Source organism: Colobus angolensis, unplaced genomic scaffold (assembly GCF_000951035.1).
Source record: "Colobus angolensis palliatus isolate OR3802 unplaced genomic scaffold, Cang.pa_1.0 Scaffold247, whole genome shotgun sequence".
In the NCBI taxonomy this organism is placed as follows: Eukaryota; Metazoa; Chordata; class Mammalia; order Primates; family Cercopithecidae; genus Colobus; species Colobus angolensis.
Genome location: NW_012115677.1, coordinates 113,017 through 130,107, shown reverse-complemented (window position 1 = coordinate 130,107; position 17,091 = coordinate 113,017). Strand labels below are relative to the sequence as shown.

At 43.9% G+C, this 17,091-nt stretch overlaps 1 protein-coding gene, 1 long non-coding RNA gene and 1 pseudogene across 2 annotated transcripts in view; 1 reads left to right on the top strand and 2 right to left on the bottom strand.

Moving 5' to 3' along the window:
* The first annotated feature begins 955 nt into the window (after positions 1 to 955).
* On the top strand, positions 956 to 3,723 carry LOC105514547 (annotated as a pseudogene).
* Positions 3,724 to 5,970: 2,247 nt separating this feature from the next.
* LOC105514509 lies at positions 5,971 to 11,073 on the bottom strand. The gene is made up of 2 exons (XR_001002187.1): positions 9,361 to 11,073; positions 5,971 to 9,063 (listed from the first exon to the last, which is right to left on the bottom strand). It is a non-coding gene; the product is annotated as an uncharacterized LOC105514509 (long non-coding RNA).
* Positions 11,074 to 14,431: 3,358 nt separating this feature from the next.
* LOC105514510 (kelch-like protein 23) overlaps positions 14,432 to 17,091 on the bottom strand; it is a 60,617-nt gene continuing 57,957 nt past the window's right edge. The window contains exon 6 of the mRNA XM_011945906.1: positions 14,432 to 14,901. Coding sequence (XP_011801296.1) covers positions 14,591 to 14,901 — 311 coding nt within the window. The 3' untranslated portion in view covers positions 14,432 to 14,590. The remainder of the gene's footprint in view (positions 14,902 to 17,091) is intronic.

Below are 17,091 nucleotides of genomic sequence, written 5' to 3'. Positions count from 1 at the left end.
GTGAACCTGGCAGGCGGAGCTTGCAGTGAGCCGAGATTGCACCACTGAACCTCCAGCCTGGGCGACAGAGTGAGACTCCGTCTAAAAAAAAAGGAAAGATAAGGATGCTAAGCAATGCATTCAAAATTAAACCAAAGTAAGATACCAGTGGCACAAACCAAACACTTTGCTGACACTGTGGGATAGGCTATGGCAAATTCATATATTGCTTATGAGGGTATAAATTAATACAACTTCTTTGGATTTTAATCTCTCAATAGCTCTAAAAATTTAAAAGAACCTATCCTTTGGCCTAGTGAACCCACTCTGAAAAATTATCTCACAGATATGGCTCCTGTGTATAGGTTAAATAAAAGACATTCATTCACTGAGCACTACTTACAAAAGCAAATGACTAAACAATCTATGAGTCCATCAATAAGATTCTGATGAAATTATGTTTTATCTATACATTGAAAAAGTATAGAGCAGTTAAAAAATAAGATAAATTTATTTGCACTGACATGTTCAAATCCTCTGCCACTGTAGATGAAAAATGTAATCTGCATAACATGAATAGTACAATAATATTTATGAAAAAGGTGTATTTGCTATATCTTTGATATGCATGTCTTGCATAGAAAGGGTTTGTAAGGATGTAGACCCACTTTTTTTTTTTTTCGCTCTGTCGCCCAGGCTGGAGTGCAGTGGCCGAATCTCAGCTCACTGCAAGCTCCGCCTCCCGGGTTTACGCCATTCTCCTGCCTCAGCCTCCCAAGTAGCTGGGACTACAGGCGCCCGCCACCTCGCCCGGCTAGTTTTTTGTATTTTTTAGTAGAGACGGGGTTTCACCAGGATGGTCTCGATCTCCTGACCTCGTGATCCGCCCGTCTCGGCCTCCCAAAGTGCTGGGATTACAGGCTTGAGCCACCGCGCCCGGCCATAGACCCACTTTTTAACATTTCCTTTAAGAGGAATGGGTAAGAGGTTTAGATTTTTTTCCCACTTTTCATTCTATACTTCTTTCACAAGGAGAACGTGTGCACATGTTACATTTATGGATAGAGAATAAAAACAATAACTAAGTTAAGGGTATCAGGTTCACAAAAATCTTACCTGAAACTGCTACTGGGTGAACCCCAAGTAAGGTAATATCTGTCACTCAGGACATGTCTATGGCATATCTATGGCATTTGTGTGTGGGAGAAACACCCAAATTCTCCCAATAAATTACAAGTCCCGTAGGATAGGCATGCATCTGATGGCCTTGAAGCAGCATTCCTTGTGTTTGCTGAACCCCTGAGAGTCCAGGCACGCCTCAAACACATTTCAGATTCGTTGGTCATCCGGGCCAGCCACGTGCTTCCAACACCGCCTCTGCGTCCGGGAGTGCGGCCAGAGCTCAAACAGACTCCCTCGAATGTCTCCAGGAAACCGTCGGGTGGGGCGGAGATCTGCTCCCCGCAGCGGCCTTTTCACCTGCTGTCCCGCCTGTGCTTCCTGGAAATGAGTTTCTGTTCCTCTAAGGTCGTGGGGCAGCCGGACCTGAGCCTGGGGCGAAGCGGGAGCTGGAGTAGGCGCCCAGGAAGAGGGACTGGGCGACTAGCCGGAGTCGGGTCGGTAGTCTGAGCGGAGTCGGTCAGAGTCGGAGGGGAAGCTGGAGCCGGGCCGCGGCAGCGGAGCTCAAAGTCTGGGCCCGGGTCAGTGGAGGTCCCAGTGTAGGACCAGGGACCGAAGCGAGGCCGGGCTGGGAGTCAGGGCAGCCCTCGGAGCGGCGACCGTAGCTGGAGAAGGGGCCGCAGCCACCCGGCGTGGGTTGGAAGGACGCACCCCTGCTGGGGCGAAACCCCGAATCCGTGGCCGTCTGCACGCGACTGCCACGCCGACCGCCTGAAGGGGCCACTGTCTCGCGCCTTCCAGTGGCTGGGGTGGTGGTGGGCACCCCTCATCTTCCACTGGCGCCCATGATGCTGCCGGCCGCGCTGGGCTGCGGCTCCCTTTACCTGCCTGAGGACGAAGATCTGGAGGAGCCGTGCGCCCCGTGGGGCCAAGGCTGAGTGGGCTTCATCCAGGGCCATTTCACCACCACCGACTCCTACCGCTTCTCCAGGAGCTCCAAGGTCAATTTCGCCTCCATTTTGGTGGTCTCCCACAGCAACTTATAGCTGGAACCAAACATCTTTGCCGAAGTCGGTAAATTGGGCAGTGTGATGCAGGACCTGCAGGTCCCAAGGGGAGACGAAGCCAGATTCAGTACCAGGTGTCCCTGAGGCACCAGCCGCTCTGTGTGCCCCCCAACCCGCTCCTGCATGCCAGGCAGGTGGACAAAACGCTTGACCTGAGCAGCATCACCTTCCCCATCTACAACCACAGCGGGCATCTTGTCTTCCTGACCAGCTTCTTCGGAGGACACATCTTGGGGGGCAGCCTGGGAATGGGCCAGTTACTTCTGTGGGTCAAAGCCATGCGGCTGCTGTACTACCTGAAGACCCAGCACCCAGAGGACAATGTGCAGAGCAAGCAGTGGCTCACCCATTTCCTCCACCCATTTAACAATTAACAACAGTCTGGCCATGAAGAAAATTGAGGTACCTGGCGGTTCAGGTTTACAAGGAGGCCAAAAGAAGGTGGGAGGGATGAGGAAGACTCGCTCCGAGAACCGTAACAAAAGCACTGCATGACTACTTCAAGGGGTCCTTGCCTCAAAGCCGGGTTTGCTTTACTGTATTTGGTACTTAATCCAGCTCTTGGTACTTAACACCCACGGATGCCAGGAATCGTGAATTCTTGGTAACATTCAAGTCGATAACACAAATCCTGTGTCCACCAGATGGGGCTGTTCAGTACAGACACTGATCTTCCTGTTTAATTTTGGGGTTTGGTTTCTTCGAGTGCTTTGAAATTCCACTTTTAGTTGAAGTCTTCACTGGTTTTGGGGAGCCCCCAAAACTTGCTTGGAGCTCGCTATTTTTTTTTTTTTTGGCAGGTGGTCCACTTTACATTTCTTTCCAGACAACTGGAATTTGAGGCAACATCTATGACAGTGATCCCTTTGTTTCACCTGGCATACATTCTAATCATACTGTTTGCAGTCACATCATGCTATTGTTGCTGCAAGTTCCAGGTCAAAAGTATCATCTGTGGACCTCAAGAGCAGGGGAACTTGCCCACCCCGCTCTCACGAAGATGAGGATCTTCAGGGCGGTCAGCATGTCCTCGTCCATCCTGACCCTGCTCCACTGTGAGCCCAGCTGGCCACCCTGGAGTACACTTCCGAACCCTTCGGCAGCTCTAATAATTTCATAAACCAGTTGTATGCTCTCATTTTAGTGAGGCTGAGTAAATATTTGGATTCATGGGGCTTCTTAACTGTGTCTAATTCTTGCCCCAAACTTTCTTAGAGAAGTTTCTTCTTGTTCAAGAAGACAAAGCTTATGGGCTCCATTACCTTGTCTTCCTAACTTCTTTTAAAAGCAGATATAAAAGGGAATAGACATGTTTTTAAACCAATAACTTTGTGTTAAAAATACTGGAAAATACTCTTCTATTTTGTGTGTGTGTTGACTGGCCCTCCTAACATGTAGGACAAGCAAAAATGTTACATGTAAGAGTCTTTCTAAAAGCTGAACCTCTGAGAATAAATGCCTTATACTAGGAATTGGGGAAGAGGAAAGCAGAAGAAGTTCTAACAAAGACCTTGTCTCAAAGACCTTCAGAAATTATGAAGGACACCTCTCTGAAAAGTACTCCAGTATGATGTTCCTTGAAATGGATGTGACTGTCAGGATGTCACTTCAGTGTGTAAAGTCAAATGCATGCTAATCTTCCAGTTTTGTTTTGTTTGACACAGGGTTTCTGTCACCCAGGCTGGAGTGCAGTGGCACAATCTCAGCTCACTACAATCTCTGTCTCCAAGCCTTAAGCGATCCTCTCACCTTAGCTTCCCAAGTAGCTTGAACTACAGGTGTGCACCACCATACCTGGCTAATTTTTGTATTTTTAATAGAGATGGGGTTTTGCCATATTGCCCAGGCTGATCAAATTTCTGAGCTCAAGTGACCCACCCACCTTGGCATCCTAAAGTGCTGGGATTACAGGCATGTGCCACCATGCCCTTCCAACCTTACAATTTTTAAAAAAGAGACAAAAGGTGGTTGAATTTTCTGGAGTTAATAAGAAAAAACTTGAAGCAACCATTAATCAATCAATCTAATCATGTTTTCTGAAAATATAACCAACCATTGGCTATTTAGAACTCATAATTTTTTTTATTTACAAGTATGGAGACTATACTGCCATCCGATTATAAATGACAATAAAATATTAATTCAACCCTTTAAAAAATTTTATGAAGAACAAAATGCTCTAAACTTGCCTACTTTTAATGTATGTTTAGTATTTCTGGCTGGAATTCCATATCACTCTTTTCTTCTTACTAAAATATCAAGTCTCAGGTGGCAGCTTGCCAGTTTCAACCTTACCTTCTCATCTGCTTTCTGATTGAAATGTTTAAGAAATCCGGCCAGGAATGGTGGCTCACGCCTGTAATCCTAGCACTTTGGGAGACCAAGGCAGGTGGGTCGCTTGAGGTCAGGAGTTCAAAACCAGCCTGGTCAACATGGTGAAACCATGTCTCTACAAAAAATTAGCCAGGCGTGGTGGCGCATGCCTATAATCCCAGCTACTCGAGAAGCTGAGGCACAAGAATTGCTTGAGTCTGGGAGGCAGAGGTTGCAGTGAGCCGAGATCATACCATTGCACTCCAGCCTGGGTGACAGAGAGACTGTCTCAAAACTAACTAACTCAAAACTAACTAAATAAATAAATCTGGAATTATCAAAAATTCGTACCCAAACTGCACGTTGGCATTGTTATTCTAAGAATGGTATGTCTGTGTGAGGGAGGGAGGGAGGGGGAGACAGAGAGATGTGGAATAAAGCAGTGAGTTATAATGTGATATCCCAGGTACCTTGAGAACCAGAATACTTTCTGTGGGAAAAAGGGCTACCTATAGTTGTTAAGATGCTTTTACCATTTCCCTGACAATGCTAGAACCTTAAACATGTTAAATTCTAATACCCCTCTCCTGCTTTTGTGTTATGTATTTTTTTTTCTAATTTTTACAATTATTTATAGTGAGCTATATCACCCAGGCTGGTCTCAAATTCCTGAGCTCATGCAATCCTCCTGCCTTGGCCTTTCAAAATGCTGGGATTACAGGTGTGAGCCACCACACCCAACCTGTGTTATTATGTATTTTAATTTTAGGCCTAGCGACAACGAACAATCCAGTAGCAATAAGCATCCCTAGCATCCAGACTATAGACGTTAGTGAGACTAAAAGAAACTAGTGCTGCTTAAACAAATGGTTCATTCCAGATTTCAGGGAGGAATTGTACAAAATGGGCCAGGAGCATCTTGTTACACAAGGTAGCAAAGAAGCTATCAAAAACTATTAAGGTTTTAACTGAAGTAGTTGGAAACAATCTGCAGATGATTCCACTGGCTCAAGATGGAATAAATCATGCATGAATAAGAGTAACTGCAGTGGACTGGAAAAAAAAAGTTGAATGATTTAAAAATGATTACATATGATTTTTTTTTTTTTTTTTTTTTTTTTTTGAGAGGAAGTCTTGCTCTGTCGCCCAGGCTGCAGTGCAGTGGCCAGATCTCAGCTCACTGCAAGCTCCGCCTCCCGGGTTTACGCCATTCTCCTGCCTCAGCCTCCGAGTAGCTGGGACTACAGGCGCCCGCCACCTCGCCCGGCTAGTTTTTTGTATTTTTAGTTGAGACGGGGTTTCACCATGTTAGCCAGGATGGTCTCGATCTCCTGACCTCGTAATCCGCCCGTCTCGGCCTCCCCCAAAGTGCTGGGATTACAGGCTTGAGCCACCGCGCCCGGCCAACTTCCTTTTTTTCTAAACCTACTTTCTATCTTCTACTCCTCAGGAGTTCCTGACACCCATCATTTTTTTTTTTTCTTTTTCTTTCTGTCAGAATCTCCTCTCAAATCAAATGGAATTGTGAAAGTCAGGATAAGACAATATATTACTATATGTGGTATGCAGAATAATGGCCCCCTAAAGATGTCTACATCTTGATCTTTGGAATCTATGTATCAGGTTACGTGGAAAGGAGAATTAAGGCTCATAACACTGATACGGTGAAACCTGTACCACACTTCTATCCTGCAGAATTATAAAATAAATTTGTATTACTTTAAGCTACTAAGTTTGTGGTAATTTCTTACAGAAGTGATAGAAAACACAATACACTTTCCAAAAAAATGTACATTTTAACAACAGACAAAGTCCTTCCTTGACTTAGCACATTTTTGGTTGCAAGAGATAGAAACTTGATTCAAAACAAAAATGGATCTATTGGGTCACATCACCAAATTGTGGAAAAGACAGGAATGGAACTGTGTCAGGAAGGCCTAGAACCAAGACGTCAACATCATCCCCCATCCCCAGTCACCAAGCATCTGTATCTGTTCTCTTCATTCACACCACCTTAGTCCCAGTAGCAGGGAACTTGGCCAACCACAGCTCTGTATCTGCCCCCATGACTCAAACACCTCCCATTAGGCCCCACCTCCAATCCGGGGGATCAAATTTCAACATGAATTTTGGAGGGGAAGAATTTCCAAACCATAGCATTCCACCCCTGGCCCCCAAAACTGATGTCCTTCTCACATGCACAGTACAATCATCCATCTCAGTAGTACCAAATGTCTTAAGTTGTTCCAGCACCAACTCAAAAGTCCAAAGTCTAACATCTCATCTGAGATTCAAGACCAGTTCCTTTCAGCTATCAGCATGTAAAATAAAAAACAAGTTATTTAATTCCAAGATACAATGATTATACAGGCATTCCCATGTCAGACATTCCCATGCCAAATGGGAATAGTCAGTGAAAAGAAAGGGGTACTAGGTCCCATGCATGTCCAAAACCCAGCAGGGCAGGCACTACATTTTAAAGCTCCAAAATAATCTCCTATGATTCCATGTCATGCAACCTGGGCACACTGGTGGGTCCTGAGGCCTCAAGCAGACCCTTCCCTGTGGCTCTTCTGGGTGCAGCCCATGTGGCTGCTCTCATAAGGTGGAGTCAAATGCCAGAGGATTTCCAGGCTGAAGGTACACACTGCTGGTGGCTCTATCATTCTAAGGGCTGGAGGGCAGTGCCCCTCCTACAAATCCACTAGGCATTACTCTAGCAGAGGCTGGCTGTGAGGGGTCTGACTCTGCAGCAGGCTCTTGCTTGGGCACCCAGGCTTTTCAATAAACCCTCTGAAATCTAGGTGGAAGCCATATCTCTGCAGCTTTTGCATTCTGTGGGCCTGCAGAATTAATACCACGTGGACACCACCACGGCTTCCACCTTGTGCCCTCTAGAGCAGCAGCACCAATCTTATCTGCGGCTCCTGGGGTCATTTGAGCCACAGCTGGTACAGCCTGGTAACAGCATCCTGAGGCAGTGAGGAGCAGTGTGCCCTGGTCCTGTCCCTCAAAACCAATCTGTCCTCCTAATACCCCTAGGCCTGTGATGGGAGGGGTGGCTGCCCAGCAGAAATTTCGATTTGTGAAATGCCTTTGTGGCCTTTTCCCCATTGTCTTGACTATTAACACCTAGATCCCTTTTTGTCACCCTAAACTCTTTAGCAACCTGTGGCTCCAGCTTGATCATATTCTTGGATTCCTCTTCTGAAAATGCTCTTTCTTTCTCTATTACATGACCAGGCTGAGAATTTTCCAATATTTTACACTCTGCTTTTAATTATAAATTCTGCCTTTAAGTCATGCCTTTGCTGCTGCAATTCAACATATGCTGTTAAAAGTAATCATGACACTTCTCGATTGCTTTGCTGCTTAGAAATTTCTTCTGTCAATTATGCTAGGTCATTACTCTTATGTTTGGTCTTCCACAAAGCCCTAGGGCATGGACACAATGCAGCCAAGTCCTTTGCTGTGCTGTAACACGGGTGATCTCTGCCTCAGTTCCCAGTAAGTTCCTCATTTCCACCTGAGACCTTGTCAACACGGCCTTTACTGTCTATATTTCTTTTTTAGTTTTCTAAAATTTTTTAGAAGTCTCCATTTGACATACTATCTACATTTCTATCAGCATTTTGGTTATAACCAATTAATCAATCTGTAAGAAGTTCCAACCTCTGAGAATTTCCAATCTCTAAATTCCTCATCTTTTTGTCTTCTTGTAACCAGGTGCCTTGGTGTTAAAAATCACCCACTTTCTTTTTCTTCTTTCCTTCTCTAGACACTCCCTTTCAGCAATGCCTGCTTATCTAATTAGGCTCTTGCTTGAGAAATCCCAGAGGCTAACCTTGAAACAAATCAAGGACAGAGCCCTCATTAAGGAATTCTCCCACTTGGAGAGAGTAACCAACAATTAGTCCACCACCATCAGGCCGAAGTCAAGATTTTGCCAACCAGACCTCTGGCCAGGCATTACCCAAGATAACCACTGGAACAAGACACACAGACCCTGCACCCTGCACCTCCACATGTCTCCAAGTTTCCCTTTAAAACCCTATGGTAAATTTTAAAACGTAAGATGGTACTTTCATTGCAGCACTATCCACAATAGCAAAGACATGGAATGAACCTAAATGCCCATCAATGATAGACTGGATAAAGAAAATGTGGTACATATACGCCCTGCAATACTATGCAGCCATAAAAAATGAGATCATGTCCTTTGCAGGGACAGGGATGAACCTGGAAGCCACTATCCTCAGCAAACTAATGCGGGAACAAAAAAAAAGCAAACACCACATGTTCTCAATTTTAAGTAGGATCTGAATGATAAGAACACATGGACACATGGTGGGGGACAACACACTAGGGTCTGTGGGGATGAGGGTTGGGGGGAGGGAGAGCATCAGGAAGAACAGCTAATGGGCATTGGGCTTAATACCTAGGTGATGGAATGATCTGTGCAGCAAACTACCATGGCACACGTTTACCTATGTAACAAATCCGCACACCCTGCACATGCACCCGGGAACTTAAAATATTGAAGTTGAAGAAATAAAGATGGCACTTTCGAATGCTAGTTCACTATGTTCTTTTTTTTTTTTTTTTGAGATGGAGTCTCCCTCTGTCGCCCAGGCTGGAGTGCAGTGGCCGGATCTCAGCTCACTGCAAGCTCCATTCTCCTGCCTCAGCCTCCCGAGTAGCTGGGACTACAGGCGCCCGCCACCTTGCCCGGCTAGTTTTTTTTTTTTGTATTTTTTAGTAGAGACGGGGTTTCACCATGTTAGCCTGGATGGTCTCGATCTCCTGACCTCGTGATCCGCCCGTCTCGGCCTCCCAAAGTGCTGGGATTACAGGCTTGAGCCACCGCACCCGGCTTCACTATGTTCTTAAGTTTGCTGGCTCTCCAATTAAACCTGCTTTTCCTCCCACCAATCCTAGACTCTAATGTCTGGTGTTTGAGCGGTAACAGCTGAACCTAAATCTGGTTACATTCTGAGCCCTCCAAACTCTTCCAACCTCAGTCCATTACCCAGTTCCAAAGCTGCTTCCACAAGTTTAGGTATTGTTAAAGCAATACTCCACTCCTCAGTATCAATTTTCTGTCTTATTCCATTTTGTATTGTTATAAAAGAATACCAGAGATCGGTAATTTATTAAGAAAAAAAGGATTACTTAGGACGGGTGCGGTGGTTCACGCCAGCACGTTGGGAGGCCGAAGCTGGTGGATCATGAGGTCAAGAGATCGAGACGAACCTGGCCAACATGGTGAACCCCTTTCTACTAAAAATACAAAAATTAGCTGGGTGTGGTGGTGCGCACCTGTAGTCCCAGGTACTCCGGAGGCTGAGGCAGAAGAATCACTTGAATCAGGGAGGTGGAGGTTGCAGTGAGCCGAGATTGTACCATTGCACTCCAGCCTGGTGACAGAGTGAGACTCCGTCTCAAAAAAAAAAAAAAAGAAACAGAAAAAAAAGGTTTATATAGCTCATGATGCTGATGGCTGCAAAGTCCAAGATTGGGCATCTGCATCTGATGAGGGCCTCACACCTGCTTCCACTCACAGTGGAAAGCAAAAGGGAGCTTCTGTGTGCAGAGATCACATGGCAAGAAACGGAAGAGAAAGGAAGGGAGGTGCCAGGCTCTTTTTAACAACCAGCTCTCATTAGAACAGAGAACTCACACAAGGGAGGGGGTTAATCTATCCATGAAGGATCTGCCCCCATGACCCAATCACCTCTCATTAGGTCTCACCTCCAACACTGGGGAGCAAATTTCAGCATGAGACTTGGAGAGGTCAAACATCCAAACCATAGCATAGTCCAAGTGTTAAGTGTCCCATCGAAAAAGAGGGCATCAGCACAGTCACAGCCTTTGGAAGAACTGCTCTAAGGCAGACAGAAGCCCCAAGCTGTGTCTACTGTGACCTAAGAAATGGAAGCCATGTTTATAGTTTCAGACATTTTCAGACTAATAAAACAAGTGTTTTTTGTTGCTCTGCATATGTGAAGCGAGGGAGGATGGAGGGCTGACTGTTTACTACTGGCTAATCCAGCACCTAAACTGATCATATAAACGGCAATCTCCTCTGCAGTCTGTATTAGTCAGCTTGGGCTACCATAATGGGTGGCAAACAAGTAATTTTTTTTTTTCTCACAGTTCTGGAGGCTGGAAGTTTGAGATCAGGGTGCCAATGTGGTTGGGTTCTGCGGAGGGCTAGCTTCTGGTTTTTAGACAGCAAGGTGTCTTTTCTTATAATGACACTTATCCTGTTAAATCAGGGCCCCTTCCTCAATACCTCATTTAACCTTAATTACTTCCATAAAGGCTGTATCTCCAAATATAATCACATTGAGGGTTAGGGCTTATAGATATTTATTTATATAAATGTGAAAACATAGGGCAATGTGCCTCTGAGCAAGTACCCTAGATGCTAATCCTCTTTCAGTTTCAGCTGAAACACTGAAAATAAAACCTATGAGAAATAACAGCTTCTAAAATTTGGATCAACTCATCTTAATCCATGCTTAAAATAATCTCCATGATTTTCACTATTTTTTAAAATAATGTTTGACCTCCCAAAGCAATGGCTTGCATTCGATTTTAGTGAAAGACAAAAATACATAACATATATATGTATGTGTGCATATATATACACACACACACACACACACACACACATATAATACATATTTTTTTGTAGAGACAAGGTCTCACTCTATTGCTCAAGATGGAGTACGGTGCGATCATGGCTCACTGTAACCTGAAACTCCTGAGCTCAAGGGATCCTCCCCACTCAGCCTCCTAAGTTGGAACTTAGGAGGCATGCACCTGGAACTACAGGCATGCACCATGCTGGGCTAATTTTTTTATTTTTTGTAGAGATAGCGTCTCCCTATGTTTCCCAGACTGGTGTCGAACTCCTGGCCTCAAGCAATTCTCCCACCCTGGCCTCCCAAAGTACTGGGATTACAGGCTAGATTACTAAAGTGTTTGGCCTTAGTAAAATATTTTTCATCATACTGCAGTGACCTCAAATTTGAAAACATTGACAGAAAGTTGTACACCTTTTTAATTCTTTCTGCTGTGCACAAATTCATAGCAAAAATGTTTTGTTTTGTTTTGTTTAACAGAAAACAGGAGCCTTTGACACAAAGTACAGCATTTTAAAAATTCAAAAAAAGGCCAGGTGCAGTGGCTCATGCCTGTAATCCTAGCACTTTGGGAAGCCAAGATGGGCAGATCACCTGAGGTCAAGAGTTCAAGACCCGCCTCGCCAACATGGTGAAACCCTGTCTCTACTAAAAAAAAAAAAAAAATTCAAAAAAACAAACAGAAAATAGGAGCTGAAAATTAAATACCTCAGATCACAAACTATTTTCAAGATCCTTCAAGTACCTCCAGCATGCTTTTCTGTAAAAAGAATCCATACCATCATCCTTGTATGCTGGACATACATATGAAATACTAGATCTCGAGAAGGCCAAGAATAAGGTGCGGTCCATAATCTCTAACTTAGCCAAGAGATGCACAATCCACATATAAATGACCAATTCTTAAATGTGACAATGGGAGTCTTACTGTGGCTGAAACAGGAAAGACTTTCCAGAGAAGGCCGGACTTGACTCAGGAGTTGACAGGACCTAGATAAACTGGCAAAGGAGGGGAAGGTGACTGCAATTTTTCTCATCTGTGCCATAAAGTGGATCTCTAAAGCACTACTGGGCAGCACAATAGTTCTAGCATTAATTGCTAAATGTTCTTCAGAGCAATACAATAGTCTACAATTCAATTACAGATTTTACTAGTCTAATTCACTTGTTTTCATTAATTCAGACTATCCTTCAACCCAATCAGCCCAAATTCAAGCAGTCTTACTACATACAGTGATTTATTTTTATTGAAAATACAAAGTAATATTAAAGAAAAAATTTAAATAAATAAAGTCATTCCATATCCGGCTACACTAACACAATCAATTTGTTTTGCATATTATCTTCCACATGCATAAAGATTTTACAAAGTCACAATCATAGTATGCATCCTATTTTGTATTGTGCTCATTTTACTTACCATATCAAACATGTCCACGTTTCTACAGTCTTCCACATAATTATTTTAATGACAGGATAATACTTCACTATTTTTATTATCGCACTTTCTTCTTTGACATGGAGATTTTTTTCCCCAATTTTTGTTATTATAAAGAATGCAGACATAAACATCTTCATGCATTTATCCTTTTTCTGAATTACTTTTAAGGTTAAAAGTATAGAAGTAGAATTTATGGGGCAAAGGATATGGCCATTTTTACAGCCCTTGCTATATAGTACCATATTGTGTTTCCAAAGGCTTGTATCTATTTAAAATGCCATCTGAAATAAATGCATTAAAATTTTCCTTCTAAATTTTTTTTTTAAAAATCAGAAGTGCTAGGTAGTTTTAAACTTCAGTAAAGTTAAAAATAATCATTGTCTCTTTTTAAAAAATGAAGAGTATGGAATAGATGGTCTCACAGATAACTAATGGTTTAAAAGAGTTAAGCAACACACACATCCCAACTATTCCGGTTATGGCACACATGGAAAGCAATGCTGTAGGCACACTGAGGAAAATGGACAAAGGTGGTTCTGGCCCAGAGGCTCGACTCACTCAGGCCACCTCTGGATGTAGTAAGGGGTGAGGGGATCCGTATCTAGGCATATCTGTGATTTGCAGTGCCAGTGTGCATGGTTCAGCAAACTTTAATCAAGGAGTTAAGTCAAATGACTTAAGCCACAAAATCTAGTTAGTGGCAGCATTGGGAAATAAATGCAAATATCTTCTTGTCAATGTATTTTCTACTAATCACAACTGCTCTACATGCTTTCTGGCTCTAAAATTCAATCATATATGCAGACATGTATCTACATTTAAGAATAAAGAGAATTTCCTAACATGCTTGAACTAAAGACACCTAAACTAGCAATTTACATCAAAGCTGAAAATTAAAAACAGTCCTTAGCATAAACAAATATTTGACTATCTTCTCATCGATTTTTCAGACTTGCCATTCTTTTAAATTTAGTTTGTAGGCCGGGCGCGGTGGCTCAAGCCTGTAATCCCAGCACTTTGGGAGGCCGAGATGGGCGGATCACGAGGTCAGGAGATCGAGACCATCCTGGCTAACACTGTGAAACCCCGTCTCTACTAAAAAATACAAAAAACTAGCCGGGCGAGGTGACGGGCGCCTGTAGTCCCAGCTACTCGGGAGGCTGAGGCAGGAGAATGGCGTAAACCCGGGAGGCGGAGCTTGTAGTGAGCTGAGATCCGGCCACTGCACTCCAGCCCAGGCGACAGAGCAAGACTCCGTCTCAAAAAAAAAAAAAAAAAAATTAGTTTGTAAACTCTTTGAACAGTAACAATCTTTTGCACAGTATTTTGTATATCTCTGGTAGTCAGTAAATAGAGAATAATAACAATAAATTATCTACACTATAAAGGAAAAAACTAGACAAAGTAAATCCACATTCTAAATAAATTCTAAAGGTGAAAAAAGTGTTGACTTTGTAGAGGTAGAGAAGATTCCCTCTTTAAATTTCAAATTCCTGCTAGCTAAATGGAATTTTTTTTTTTTGGAGACAGGGTCTCGCCAGGCTGGTCTCCAACTCCTAGGCTCAAGTGATCCTCCTGCCTCAGCCTCCCAAAGTGCTGGGATTACAGGCATGAGCCACCATGCCCAGCCAGACATCTTAATATATGCTATCTACTATATCATAGGCTCTTGAGAAACATTTCATTTCACAGAATGGTTCTGATCTATCCCCAGTGTCGATGCTACCAAGAGGAAAAGATTCACTGCAAAGGTAGTTCACCTTTTACCAGGTGTCAAATATTCCATATTACCTTTGAAAAGCAGAGATTATAGGTATTAATCCCACTGATTCAACTGTGTATATACATAAGATTTTTCTTGACCATGAATCACCACATTTGGAAGCAGAGTGGGGTTAGGAATTACAATTTACTGATCTCCTATCATGTGCCAGACACAATGATCAGGTAAGGAACTTCAAACCCTGCATTTTAAACTATACTCCAAAACAGTGATTGCTTGGTCATTTCTGCAGATTCAATCAGACATTATACACACAAACACACCCATGAGACCGCATGGCACTGGGAAGATTACCCACTATTTCCCACTTATTAAGATCTGGATCATATTTCTCAATGCTCTGAAGATACGTTCCCTTTGAGTAGGAGTATCCTCCAGTGACATAAATACATCCATTCATGATGACGGCACCGCACTCCATCCTCCTTTCCATCATGGGAGCTATCTCTCTCCATTCATTTTGTTCAGGGTCATAGCATTCTGTGATTGTAGTTTGTCCACCGACTAGATAGAGCTTATTTTCAAACGGAACTGAGCACAATCCATATTCTTTTAAAAAGAGAAAAAGAAAAGAGCAATTTTTTAAAGGATAACAAACAAAAGAGATTCCACAGTGTGGTAATGTAATAATCCTTTACAATTCAGCACACAAAAAATAGGCGAGTGGTGGCATTTTGATTCTGGCACGCAATACTGCAACACTGAGGCTGAAAATCATTCCCCGTCACCTAATTCAGAGGGTCTGTTCCTGCCATGCTGCCATTATATTTCAGCTTGTCCTTAAGCTGGCTTCGTAGGAGGCCAGGGAGAAACTCACCCAACAGATCACCTTTCTGGGAATTTCCCAACACAGACACCTTTTACTTGACACCTATCTGTAAAAGACGGTAGCAGTAGAATCCTTATAGAAAGACACACTTGATAAGCAGTGGTGTCCCTTCAGGTCTTGGCAGCTGTCTCCTTAACCAGTGGCAGGCAATCTGGCATGCCTGCTGCCACAGGTGCCACATAGGGTGGCCTTGTATGCTTCTCACACTGCCAGTCCAGTTACGAACTCAAGAAGCTAAAGAAACACACCCAGACTCGTAGGGCATGACAGTCTATCATCCTTAGAAGCTGTGAAGGGCGCCCCCAGGCGGAGGGCTGCTGTGTGGGATCTGCGTCCTGGGGCTGGAAGTCTGTATATGGGGGGGTCCTCCTAGGCTGTTTTAGTGTTTTCCATTTTATCTCCCCCTCCACACCCAAACCTGCTGGATCTTCAAAGCACCAGGATATCTCACAACTCTACTTCTCCCTTCTTCCCAGGGCTGTGACAAGAGTAAGGCTAGCGAGGTGCTTAGGGTGCAAAATGCAGGGAGGCAGAACTCTGTGAGTCAGATGCACCGCGTGGCCTTACATTTTGTGCCTGAAGCACCTCATTTGCCTCATCCTGGTCTCTGCCCTGTTTCTTCCACGCCCCCGCTTTTATCATCACTCCTAGCCTGTCAGTTCACTCTCTAGGAATAACAGTCATAAAATTACACTTAAATACCTCTCGCCCCAAAGGAAGAGGAGGATTTGTCAGTGCATTCAAATTAAAGCAAGGAAAGATTTAGCGCACTATCGCTGAGCTGTTCCTTCTGCCTTGAAGTCTCTCCTCTCCCCAGGTCTCTGCACAGCTGCATCCTTCCTGTCATTCCGGTCTTATCTTACTCTCACCTCTTCAAAGGGCCTTCCCTGACCACCCAGCCTGAAGTGGCCAGTCAGGCATCTCTACATCATCCTGTTTTAACTCTCTCCATAGCACTTCTCATTATCTGGAATGGTTCTTTTCTTTTCTTTTTTAGAGACAGGCTCTTGCTCTGTCACCCAGGTTGGAGAGCAATGGCATAATCATAGCTCAATAGAGCCTCAAACTCCTGGGCTCAAGTAATCCTCCCATCTCAGCCTCTCAAGAAGCTGGGACTATAGGTACACATCACCACAACTGGCTAATTTTTGTATTTTTGTGGAGATGGGGTCTCCCTTTGTTGCCCAGGCTGGTCTACAAGTCCTGGCCTCAAGAGATCCTCCTCTGCCTCAGCCTCTCAAAGTGCTGGGCTTACAGGTGTGAGTCACACCTGGCCAGGTGTGTTTCTAATTGTCTCTCTCTCCCTCCTGGCAGCACAGGAACTGTGTCCTGCCCACTAATCTCTTCCTAATTGGAGAATGGGAACTGTCTGGCACCTTGTGAGAATTCAATAAACATTTGTTGAATAATGAATGAATTGTACTTTGTACACTTGTGTCCCAATGTATCCTCAAATTATAACGTAGAAGGAAAGCTTGTAATAAGCAAGCCCCTCTTTAGAAAGAATAATACAATCAGAAATGTGATTTCCAGATGAGTGTGGTGGTGCACACCTATAATCCTAGCTACTGGGGAGGCTGAGGCTGGAGGACTGCTTGAGCCCAGGAGTTCAAGGCTAGTCTGGACAACACAGTGAGACTCTGTCTCTAAAAAACAAACAAACAAAAAGTGATTTCCTCTTTAGGAGTGGAAGACAACTTCTTATCAGTAAAGTTCTCCCTCAATTTTTTTTTTTTTTTTGAGACAGAGTCTCACTCTGTCTCCCAGGCTGGAGTGCAGTGGTGCAATCTCGGCTCACTGCAATCTCTGCTTCCTGGGTTCAAGTGATTCTCACGCTTCAGCCACCCAAGTAGCTGGGATTACAGGTGTGCACTGTAGCTGGGATTACAGGTGCACGCCACCATGCCTGG